The sequence below is a fragment of the Camelina sativa genome, chromosome 14, assembly GCF_030686135.1.
Source record: "Camelina sativa cultivar CO46 ecotype springtype chromosome 14, ASM3068613v1".
NCBI classification, from domain to species: domain Eukaryota; kingdom Viridiplantae; phylum Streptophyta; class Magnoliopsida; order Brassicales; family Brassicaceae; genus Camelina; species Camelina sativa.
Window position 1 is genome coordinate 30,447,604 of NC_141893.1, and position 12,437 is coordinate 30,460,040.

The 12,437-nt window shown below is 38.5% G+C and overlaps 1 protein-coding gene and 1 pseudogene across 2 annotated transcripts; one reads left to right on the forward strand and one right to left on the reverse strand.

The window, feature by feature from the left end:
* Nucleotides 1-524: 524 nt before the first annotated feature.
* LOC104744044 (phosphatidylinositol 4-kinase alpha 1-like) lies at nucleotides 525-11,023 on the forward strand. Its single transcript, XM_087483192.1, has 26 exons — nucleotides 525-1,365; nucleotides 1,473-1,808; nucleotides 2,005-2,166; nucleotides 2,255-2,422; nucleotides 2,566-2,724; nucleotides 2,820-2,944; nucleotides 3,216-3,525; nucleotides 3,661-3,829; nucleotides 3,964-4,181; nucleotides 4,331-4,489; nucleotides 4,590-4,772; nucleotides 5,245-5,682; nucleotides 5,806-6,168; nucleotides 6,456-6,670; nucleotides 6,989-7,169; nucleotides 7,258-7,394; nucleotides 7,490-7,643; nucleotides 7,988-8,254; nucleotides 8,555-8,632; nucleotides 8,740-8,784; nucleotides 9,097-9,269; nucleotides 9,359-9,554; nucleotides 9,772-9,912; nucleotides 10,032-10,240; nucleotides 10,353-10,514; nucleotides 10,597-11,023. The coding sequence occupies exons 1-26, from the start codon at nucleotides 646-648 to the stop codon at nucleotides 10,853-10,855; spliced, it is 5,727 nt and encodes a 1,908-aa protein (XP_087339318.1). The 5' UTR covers nucleotides 525-645; the 3' UTR covers nucleotides 10,856-11,023.
* LOC104744045 (putative FBD-associated F-box protein At1g50980 pseudogene) lies at nucleotides 10,960-12,437 on the reverse strand (annotated as a pseudogene). Its single transcript, XR_015580828.1, has 3 exons — nucleotides 11,601-12,437; nucleotides 11,379-11,516; nucleotides 10,960-11,275 (listed from the first exon to the last, which is right to left on the reverse strand). The product of XR_015580828.1 is annotated as a putative FBD-associated F-box protein At1g50980 pseudogene (transcript).

The window sequence follows — 12,437 nt, forward strand, 5'->3', positions numbered from 1 at the left end:
ATCTGTACCTTTTCTCTTCTTCCTTTCTTCTTCTAAAGAGAGAAGTAGTAAAGTAGTTTGTTAGAGAGAATCTGTTTCCGGTTCAATAATATAAGAGTAGTTTTCTTGGGACACAAGACAGTGAATAAAGGAATGAAAAATCATTCTTATTGCTTCATCGTTTTGGAGTACATTGTACCTTAGATTTTTATTTTTATAGGAAAATTCTTAATTATAATAAAATGTAACTCCTTAGATTATGAATTTTCTTACCTTCTTGTATGTAGATTTATTTTGGGTATAGTTTTAGAAGTCTATTAAATATTAAAATATTAGTCAAATACTATGTAATTTTATTTTTGAGAAATTGTTAGAAACCAGTAATATTTAAAACCAATAAGATAAAATTTGATTCATAATATAATAATAATGACCAACATCCAAACAATAGCATAAAATTTTTAAAAAATAAATAAAAAATTTATAACAAAAGAATAAAAGGAAAAAAATAATAATAAATACATTTACTTCCACTTGTTGTCTATAAGCACGAAAACCTCTCTGCCTTCAAAAACCTCATTCATACACACAGACAGAGGAAACAGAACCAAAGAAAAAAAAAAACTCAAAATCTCTAATTCATGAAACATCGAAGATTCTGATTCTATGGAGGCATTGAACGAGCTTTGCGACATCATAGAGAAGAATCCGAAGCAATTTTTGGATAAGCTTCCTTGGATATGCCAACAATGTCCACAACCCAAACAGCTTCGTACCGAATCGCCCAGGGTTTCTCAGAGTCATCTCAACGCGGTCTTATCCGTCACTCGAATCCTCTCCAAGAACCTCGACACATCCCAAAACGACGCCAAATTCGTCGTTTTAGATTTCCTCCAAGCTCTGCATTCGTCGTTTCGCCGTTCGTTCTGGCCGTATTCGTACACGTTAGAGTCGCTTTCCGCGTTCTATTTAAGTTTCTTAGGTTACGTTTCGTGTCTTTCACCTGAATTTGGTACTATGGTTGTGGAGCTTGTCATGATGAGTTGCTGTGGTGAGACTGAGAGTGACGACAGAGATCAATCCATCTCTATGGCTTTCTTGGTTGCTGTGTCTCAGCATTTTCCCACTATTCAGCAGTCTGATGGGGATAAATTTGTTACAGTGCTGCTCCATCAGTTTCCTGCAGATGAGCTGAGTTCTAAAGATGTGCTTTTGCACAAAGTGGCTTCTTTTGAGGATGAATCCATTGAGTGTTTGGAGAAGCAAGAGATTGCTTTCAAATTGGTAACCAATGTTTTGTGTCAAGTGAAACTTGATTCTAGACTACACCTTCATGTTAGAGCCATTTCTAAGAGGCAGCTCCAATCAATGTCTGCGTTTCTCAAGGTAATGCTTTTAGATCAGGCCGTTAGGGTCACCATCGAACCATTGAGTGCTGGATAATCTGTTTTTGGTCTCATATTGACGGTTGTTTTCATGATTTTGTTTCATAGTCAAGAAGGCAGGACTGGAACACACAAGACCCACTTCTGAAAACTAGGGTCAATGCCAAACTGTTTGTGTATCAGGCTGCGGCTCAAATGGAAATCGATAGTCTTATGTCCCTTGAAACAGATGGAAAGAAAAGATTGATCCTGGAAGCTCTTACATTGCTAATAGATACTGCAGAGGCCTGCTTCACATCCCTGTGGCGGAATATGAAAGCCTGCAAAGATTTGTTCATCTCTATGCTTTCTGGGACTGCAAAAATTGCAGCGGCAGAGGCAGGACAGCCACTTCGTCTTTTCCTTACCCGACTTAAACCACTGATACTAGCTGTCTGCGCTCAGGTAATTTTGGTTTTTCATAAATTATATGAGAACACAAGTTTACTCTGCGTTGGGGTATTATCATGTGTCTGTAGGGTCCCTAAAGGTATAGTCACACACATAAAAGTATAAGTATAGTCTGGATAAATATATCTTTTTGTACATTTTCAGTTACTGAATGAGGTTTCGTTTTATTTCTTGCATTTTGTTGGAACAGCCTGATACTAGGGTGAGCAGTCAGGGGAATATGTTTGAGAGCGTATTTAGAATAAGTTGTGAGATAATTGAATCTGGTTGGGCTAAGGATCAAGCTTCAGTGAACGCCTTCATCGTGGGGTTAGCTTCCAGTATTCGTGAAAGATATGATTATGAAGAGCAGGTTGGTTACTCTAAACCTTTCCTTTAGTTGGCTTATTCTCATCGCTCTTGTGTTGCATTTTAGTTCTAAATTATCGCTTGGCCTTCAGGATGATAGAGAGAAGCAAGTTCCTGATGTCCTGCTGAATGTAATACAGCTGCTTGCTGATATCAGCGTTGCTGTTCAAAAGCCTGAAGTAGCAGACATAATTTTCCAATTTTTGATTGAAAGCCTAGAGGAGTGTGATGTTTCAACTCCTCGCTCTTTGCGACTCCAAGTATGGCTCTATTTTCCAAATGATAACTTGCTGGCTATCTACTTTCTCAAACTTTGGCAATGGAAAAAATTATACGTACATACCTTTTTCGTTAGATTTTTGTTGGCATATTTACTTATGCATCTTTTGTAACCTTTATAAAGCTTCTCGAAGCTGTATCTCGGATAGCATCTTTAGGATTTGAGAAGTCCTACCGTCAGGCAGTAGTTCTGATGACTAGAAGTTACTTGAGCCAAATATCGAGGCTTGAATCCGTGGAAAGCAACACATCAGCCCCAAAATCCAGATCTGAACACAATGAGGTTTAATGTAATCTGATACATGAATCATTTTCTCTGTTTCTTTTTTATCTATCCTATTACACTAGTGCGTGCTCACATATCCAATTTCATTACAGACTCTTCCTGCAGGTTTTCTTACAATTGCTTGTGGTCTTATGAAGACAAAACTGCGTGCAGACTATCGGCATCGGCTGCTTTCCTTATGCTCAGATGTAGGCCTTGCTTCTGAGTCCAGTGGAGGGTAATTAATTATTTATTTGATCATATCTTTTGTACAGCTAGCTATATGGTTAAACAGAGGAACATAGAAAAAGAATAGATATTTATTGATTCAACAACAAGACACATAGATTTGAGAAATTTATTATTGAGAGTGCCAGTGGTGTGGTCATGGTATCAACCTTGAAATTTTATCGAAACGTTGTCCGTATAGCTTAGTATTATAAGTTATCCATAAAATGTTTTTCCATGTTAAATGATTGGACTGTTAATAATGTGGTTCATTTTATTAGGAGCGGTGCAGAACTTTTAGGTCCCCTTCTTCCTGCTGTTGCAGAAATATGTTCGGATTTCGATCCCACCTCAAATGTGGAACCATCACTTATAAAATTCTTTCGCAATTTATGGTTCTATATAGCTCTTTTTGGCTTAGCACCTCCTATTCTGGACACTCCCCTCCCGGAAGTAAAAACAACCTCCAATTCAGTGAATAGTGCAGGACGAATTAGCACATTCTCTCTACGAGCTGTACTAGGGCCTTACATGTGGAATACTCAGTGGGCTCTTGCTGTTAAGAGGATTTCTCTGGGCACTCCTCCCCTTGTAAGTAATTCTAGCGACAGTGTCGTTTTATTGGCTTTACATCAGCCTTCTATATACTGATTAGTGAGTTTACATCTTCTAGAAGGTTCTTTGTTTTTGTTTTTGTTTTTTACTGATGACTGTGTGCTTTTGTAGGTCTTCAGTTCTGCAAAATGGCTCGAAGACGAATTAGAGCTCAATTTGCTTCATAATTCTGATAACTTGCGAGGAACTGGGAATAAGAAAGTAGCTTCAACTCAGAGAACTGCTCTTTCAATTGCCGTGGGTGGTCGAATTGACGTGTCAACAATTCTCACCATCTCAGGTCAAACAGATGTGATGTGTCTGACTTCGATATCTGAAAGTTTCCTTCTGTCAATCTGTGGAATGTTGTTAGCAATGTTGCTGATATCCTACGTTTTACTATGGTGACTGAAATGGTTCTTTCTCTTTTTCCAGGTGTGAAGGCCACCTATCTTCTTGCAGTAGCTCTGTTGGAGGTCATACGTTTTATTAGCAACGGGGGTATCCTTAATGGTGGCCCAAGTGTGTCTGCTTCTCGGAGTGCCTTCAGTTGCGTCTTTGAATACCTTAAATCTCCAAACCTTAACCCTGCTGTTTCCGAGTGTTTGACAGCAATTATGCATAGAGCCTTTGAAGCAGCAGTGTCATGGCTGGTAAGTAATTATATGTATTCTAGCCTTCTTTCATGATCGTTGTGTCGAGTGTCGACTGTCACCAGTTACATCTTTGTTTTTCTTTTTCCCTGCTTTTGTGAGCTTTCTAGCAGTAGGTGAATGTTATGGGTATTTTCATCTGGTTTCAGGAAGATCATAAATCTCGCACTGGGTATGATGCTAGTATAATAGAATCCACGACAGAAGCTCATGCATGTTTCCTCATAAAGAGCATGTCACAGAGAGATGAACACATACGAGATATCTCAGTGAACCTGTTGAGTCAGATCAGGGAAAAGTTTCCCCAGGTAGGAATTACACATGCTGGATTTTGCCTTCATCAACTGTCATTTTCGCAGTTATGCATTAATTTCTGCAACATGAACCAGCTAACAATTAGAAATGCAGGTCCTCTGGAGTTCTTCTTGTCTTGATAGTTTGCTATTCTCTGTTCATGACAATACACCTTCAACGGTCGTCAATGATCCTGCTTGGACTTCTGCCGTTCGATCATTATACCAGAAAGTTGTTCGAGAATGGATCATAATATCACTTTCATATGCTCCATGCACTAGTCAGGGTTTACTTCAGGTTTCGTTCTTTACGCCAATTCTTAATTTCTTCCTTATGCACATCCAAATATCATTATTTTTGTGACAGTTATTTTCCTCCAGTTCAATCGGAGGAATTTATAATTTCATTATTTTAATACGAGAAACCTATTACGATGAAATATTTTCTTGTTCTGTCTCTAAATCTCTTTTGAAACTTTAGGCGCTCTGTTTTCGTGAAATGTTTAAAGATGTGAGGTCTCTTGTTCCTGTTTCTTTCGCTCTCTACCACTGTTATTGTTAAATGTTTCTTAATTGATTAAATGGTGACTTTCAAATGATTTTTCGTTCGTAACAAAGCTCTTTTATTGTGATTACACATTGTACTTAGAGTTATTGCTTTTTAGTGTTTGATAATACTTTGAGAGTGAACTTCGACTCTTTTTATTGTTTAGTTCTGGAATTACCAGAGTGTTTGTTGCATGCGTGTAATTTTTTATTTTGCATCTCAGGATAAGCTGTGTAAGGCAAACACAGTGCCGCGAACACAAACTACAACTAATGTGATTTCTCTTCTAGCTGAGATAAAGATTGGAACTGGGAAAAATGAAATTTGGTCTGGGATAAGAACAGCAAATATCCCAGCTGTGATGGCTGCAGCAGCTGCAGCGTCAGGGGCAAATTTAAAAACTTCTGGCGCCTTCAACCTTGAGGTACTCAGTACTAGCGTAGTTAGTGCAACAGTAAAGTGCAACCATACCGGACAAATCGCTGGCATGCTAAGGTTGGAAAACAGTGTTGGTGGATTTTCAATCAATGAAATGTTGATTTCCAATTCTGTGCGTCTCCTTCAACAATTTGTTAGTACTGCTGAGAAAGGAGGAGAGGCCGACAAGTCACAATTTCGAGAAACTTGTTCTCAAGCTACTGCACTACTTCTGTTAAATCTGGTAAGGATTTCTAACCAAATTTTGGGTGATCCGCTTTTCTTCCGTAGGTAGAGGGGACAGAACGAACCATATCTTCCAGCCAATTAGTATCTTATTACATTTTTTATTCTGCTATTGTTGCAGCAAGCTGATGAGCCAAAAACAACCATCAAAGGCTTCTCTCAATTACTGCGTCTCCTTTGTTGGTGTCCAGTTTATATGTTAACTCCAGATGCTATGGAAACTGGAGTATTCATATGGACCTGGTTGGTTTCCGCTGCTCCACAACTAGGATCGCTTGTCCTTGCCGAGCTTGTTGATGCATGGATATGGACAATTGATTCAAAACGAGGACTCTTTGCATCTGATGTGCGTTATTATGGTCCAGCTGCAAAATTAAGGCCCCAACTTTGCCCTGGAGAACCAGAAAATCCACCTGAAAGTGATCCTGTTGATCAAATACTCGCTCACAGATTATGGCTTGGATTTTTGATAGATCGTTTTGAGGTTAGGCTTTATACTATTTACAATAATGCATAGTAAGTTCATGAAGGAGGTGTAGCGTATTTCTACTCTGTTATAAGTTAGACGATCCAAAGTGTTACGATTAGCTTGGGATCTTAGTTGAAATCGATATTACTGTTTAAACATCTTAGGTGAAAATTTCAGTCCAAAAGCAGTTTTACTTTCATTTCCTGAATCTGACTACTGACGATTAAGGAAGCATCAATGCTAAAAGTGATCCAGATAATGTATAGTTGGGTGATTTTTCTTACTCTGCCATGTTTCTTTAGGTTGTTCGACATAGTAGTGGGGAGCAACTCTTGCTACTTGGTCGGTTGTTACAACGGAGTACGTATCTTGACTGGTGTTTTACCCGCCACCCGGCAGCAGCTGGTACCTTTTTTTCCTTGATGCTCCTTGGACTGAGGTTCTCCTCATGCCAAAGACAAGGAAATATGCAGAATATTAGACATGAACTCCAGCTATCGGAAGATCGAATTTACAGGTGATTTTTTGTTATGCCCTTTTTTTATGCAATATGCATTTTGTTATACATTCTTCATAGATCTCTCTGCACATGTCGTGGCCACGCCTCTAAGTGTTTTGTGGGCTGTAGGATTTTAACATACTTTGCCTTGGCAAAACACATTGGAACTGTTGATACTGGTGTTTACTATGATAATAGATTTATCTGAGGATTATGCTACTCATTTTTTTTAATTTATCAAGATTAGACATCCAACCTGGCGTATTCCAAATATTTTAAAATACTTAACTACGATGTATGAGTTTAACGAATATTTTTCTTTTCCACTTATTCTAGGACTTCTTTAGGCTGGTTTGCTCGTCAGCCAGAGTGGTATGATGTAAACATTCCAAATTTTTGTCAGAGCGAGGCTCTATCGGTTTCTCGTTTTCTTCATTTTTTGCAAAGCAAACAATCAGATTCCACTGAATCTAGTTCCAAAGGAATAGCTTGTGACAATGGGAACTTAATTGATGTGGTATGATGAGTAACATTGCTTGTAGCATGTGATAGTGATACTTCATTTTACTGCAAACTACGATTTTTATTTGGGTACATGTCAACAGATCGATAAGTTTCATCCTGTCTGGGGTGAAATGGACAACTCTGCAGTGGGAAAGGAAAAGAGGAAACAACTGCTTCTGATTTTTTGCCAGCATGAATCTGATAGGCTTGACGTTTGGGCACAACCAATTAGTCCAAAGTAACATATCCTCTTTATGGTGTTCCACTTTTCATTAGGTTTTCTTTGGACCTAAACTGTTGATTTCATTCTTCCAAATTACAACTTATGTACAGGGACAGTCCATATTCACGGCTGAAAATTAGCTCTGAGAAATGGACGGAATATGCTAAAAGTGCTTTTTCAGTGGATCCCCGGATTGCTATATCATTAGCCTCGAGATTTCCGGCAAATATTGCTCTGAAATCTGAAGTCATTCAGCTAGTTCAGGTACGGATTTACAGAGGTCACTGTATCAAGGACTTGAAGGTTTTTTATATATTTTGTTCTGTGGTTAGAGATAACTGTAGTCTATACTGGAAGTTTGTTATTAAGTAAAGAGGAGGGTGTTGCCCACAAAACCAATGAGACATAACATACTCGAAGCCAAAAAATATATATCTTACAATGCCACTTTTATTTGACTAATTTGCCGAAGTTACTAATATTACTTGAGGAATGGGTCGTACATTCTTCATATCTCTGGGTGTGAAAGATTATAAACTACTACTATGACTGTTTGTATTGATTCAGTGTTGTAGATTAAATTTCTCACTGCCACTACTTTATTGTAGGCTCATATAGTAGATCTTCGTACAATTCCTGAGGCGTTGCCATATTTTGTCACTCCTAAAACTGCTGAAGACAACCCAGTCCTGTTGCAGCAGCTGCCACACTGGGCTGCTTGTTCAATTACACAGGCGCTTGAGTTCCTCACTCCTGCTTATAAGGGGCATCCACGTGTCATGGCGTATGTCCTGAGAGTTTTAGAGTTCTACCCCCCTGAGAGAGTCACTTTCTTCATGCCACAACTAGTGCAGTCTCTGCGCTATGATGAAGGGGTAAGTCATAAATTGAAATTCTATAAGAATTTGTAGTTACCGTGGTCTTATGTAATATGATTTTTCTTTCCCGTATTTTACATATCTGTGTTGCATTTATCTCCCACACATGTTTCAGAAGACCATGCCTAGTCTTCTTCTTGTTAGGCTCTCATTTGTATGTTTTTCTGGTCACAACTTTCTTTTCAAAAGTTTTGAGGATTTGCATATATACGGGGCTTGACGCTGTGTGATGTGTTACTTGACTAGTTATAAGAATTTCAAAAGGTTGGCTCATAGTTTGGACGTTTTTACTAACAGAGACTGGTTGAAGGGTATCTTCTTAGAGCTGCCCAAAGAAGTGACATATTTGCTCATATTCTCATTTGGCATTTACAGGTGAGTTTGACTTCGTGGTGTTTGTAAAGATATCAGTTTTCTTGGAACCAAAAGACAGACTTTTAAAATTCCTGAACTCTGGTTTTTTTTTTTTTTAATAATGTCAGGGTGAGTCTGTTCAGGAAATAGTGAAGGATGGTGCTTTCTACAAGGTGTGTATCATTATTGCCAACTTTAATATGGATTTTATGCAAATGATGAGATTTGGCTTCACGATCTTTCACAACATGCAACATATCCCAAGATATTTGAAAATTTGTTTAATGATGGTCTATAATTCTGTTTTTGGATGGGCTTGTTATTGGAAAAATCATTTGTAGATAGCAGTGATAAGATTGAGTCATAAAACATGAAATAACCACTAGTATGCGGTCATCTATAGATAATCTCAGAAAATGTATTGTACAACTTTGTATTTGGCTGTAACACTTTGTGTTCATGGGGTGGTCTCTATTATATTTTAGAATGCATCATTCCAAGCAATCTTGTCTGAGGTACGACAGCATATAGTGGATGGTTTCACTCCCAAGGCCTTGGACTTGTTCAGAAGAGAGTTTGACTTCTTTGAAAAGGTCACATCTATTTCTGGGGCATTATTTCCTCTTCCAAAGGAAAAACGAAGAGCTGGAATCAGGAGGTAGCATTCTAATATATGATTTTCTAGCCAGAGATTGTGGTACAAATGTGTCCGCATGCATGATAATCTTATAATGTTTTCTGTGGTAGGGAATTGAGAAAAATCAAAATGCAGGGAGAAGAGCTTTATTTGCCAACTGCTCCTAACAAACTCGTCAGGGGTATTCAGGTAGACAGTGGAATACCCCTACAATCAGCTGCCAAAGTCCCTATCATGATAACCTTCAACGTTGTTGATCGTGATGGTGACCATAATGATGTGAAACCACAAGCTTGTATTTTCAAGGTAAGCCTTGGGCAAATATTTCATATATTATTAGCTGACATAATTAAGATCTGTTATTCTATGAGGTTCTTTTCGTATTAAAAGCCAATACATGAAAAATCAAGTGTGTCTGTCTTGCTTCTGCTAGTGAAATTTAATTGAACCAGTAGCCAAGGGTGTGCATATGCTGCAAACAGTTGACGTTTACTGTACCCTGATTCTGTTTTGTATTCATTAGGTTGGAGATGATTGTCGTCAAGATGTTCTTGCCCTTCAAGTGATATCTCTTCTTAGAGACATATTTCAAGCTGCTGGTCTTAATCTTTATCTTTTTCCATATGGAGTACTCCCTACTGGTGCCGAGAGGGGTATAATTGAGGTAAAACTCAATCAAAATTGTTTAATCTTAAACCATTTCCATGGCTAGACAAAAAAAAAGAAAAAATATTGTGGTATGAGTTTTTTCATACATATCTATATTCGTTCCTTTTATAACAGGTTGTGCCTAATACACGAAGCAGAAGTCAAATGGGTGAAACAACCGACGGGGGTTTGTATGAGGTTTTTCAACAAAACTATGGACCCGTTGGATCGACCACCTTTGAAACAGCACGAGAGAACTTCCTCATAAGCAGTGCCGGTTATGCTGTTGCTAGTCTTTTACTCCAGCCCAAAGATAGACACAACGGAAATCTTCTTTTTGACGAGTATGCTTTCCTATTTTTCACTTTATTTTTGTTCTTCACTTCGTGCAACGAATAGAAAAATCAAAAGCTTTCTATGGACACAACTATATATATATGTGTTATACTAATGCAGCGTGGGAAGACTTGTCCACATCGACTTTGGTTTCATTTTGGAAACTTCACCTGGTGGAAACATGCGGTTCGAGAGTGCTCATTTCAAACTGAGCCACGAAATGACTCAGTTGCTAGATCCCTCGGGTGTAATGAAAAGCAAAACATGGCACCAGTTTGTGAGGTAATTTACAAATATTTCTCCAGTTTCTACTTATAAACATTTTGGTTCTGGAAGATAATTTTGTTTATTTCTGCATATAAAGCTTGTGCGTCAAGGGATACTTAGCTGCTCGGCGGCACATGGACGGAATCATCAGCACGGTGCAAATGATGTTACACAGTGGATTGCCTTGCTTTAGCATAGGAGACCCGATTGGTAATCTTAGGAAAAGATTTCACCCGGAAATGAGCGAACGTGAAGCTGCACAGTTCATGATTCATGTATGCTCCGATGCATACAACAAGTGGAGTACTGCTGGATACGACTTGATTCAGTATTTGCAACAAGGAGTCGAGAAGTAAACGAATTTTTTTTGTTACCGAAAACCAAAGTAGGCTAAAAAAGAGAAGGTCTTTATTTTAAATCAATGAAAGATGCATATTCTTTTCTTTATAAATAGCTACGACCTACAAAGTTGTCAATAACCCAAAGGTTCCCAAACGTTTTTAAGCAAACACAAGCTGGCATGTCTTTGATCCTCTGGCCACACATTCTAACTCCTTCAAAATCCCATGTTTCTCTGCAGCATCTGAGTAGAATGTAACTTCCTTTAAGCAATTCGCGTTTTCTAGGATGTACTTTGCAACTTCTCTTTCTTGTTCTGTGCCGTTGTATTGCCTCCACTCGAAGATCTCAAGATGTGATGACAAACATTCGGGCACATAATCTGGTTGTTTCCATGGATCTATCACCTCCTTGAACTGGATACAATGATTTCGGTACTACAGAACAGAGAAAAAATACATTGTGTTAGTGTTAGGCCTTGAAGAAAGTGGTAACACAATGCAGAAGAGCAACAATGGATTCTAACGAGGAACCACATACCAATTTGATCTTGAGAATTCGAAGTTTCGGAGCATCATCGAGTAGACAGGTAAGTAAGTTCCACCACTCGGCAGAACATGAACATAGCTCTAGATGGTCAAGAAATGCAATGGAAGTTCCAGTAGGAAGATATGGAGCCTGCAATTAAAGCAAAACATTAGAGAGTAATGATTCCAATAGAAAAAGGTTAGATCCTTGACAAACAACCAATAGAGTTTTTACCTGTGAAGCGACAAAGCACAGAGAAAGATATTGTGTTGAGGCAAGTGATATTAGAAACTTGTCAGGGTTGTCACAAACAACGTTGACACTCGCCTTGACCAGCTCAGGCATGTTTTGAAACTGTAAATAGTTGCTGAAGCTGTCTCTAATGCTAAAGTACCTCAAAGAAGGGGCATTTATCACAAATCCATGAACACCTTTAGGTCTAGATTTACCAGACGTATTATCGATAGATAAAATCCTCAGCGTAGGAACATCGATCGTAAATATCATAACATCGGTAAGGGAGCTTCGTTTCACAACCAAATCTTCAAGAATTGGGCATATGCTTAGAAGTCTTTTTACAGATTCGTCCCCTGAGAACGTGACCGATAAAAGGTGGAGACGTTTGAGGCAAGGCATATGAACATTAGGTGGAATATCCACCAAACTTAGTTTCTCAAGTATAACAGTTTCAAGTTGTGAAAAGTTGTAAAAGCTTTTGGGCAACTTAAAGGAACTACAAATCATCTCAATTCTCAGCTCTCTCAAAGAGCGAGCAACTGCCATGTTAACCAAAGCTTTGATGTCTCTATTACCACAATGTGGATTCATCTTAAGATGCAGGCTTTCTACGCTTGATCTTATGTTAATAAATTGTACAAACTTCCAGTAACTTCTACCTATGGATTCACCATCATACCTGAATGTCTTCGAAGAGATCACATCCTTCCAAAGAGATCGCCACCGTTTTGACAAGACGCTCGTGGCTATGACATCTTTAGTAGGAAGCGAAGACAGTATCTTCAACAACAAATCATCTGGAAACTCACCGATTGTCCAAATCTCATTCTCCAT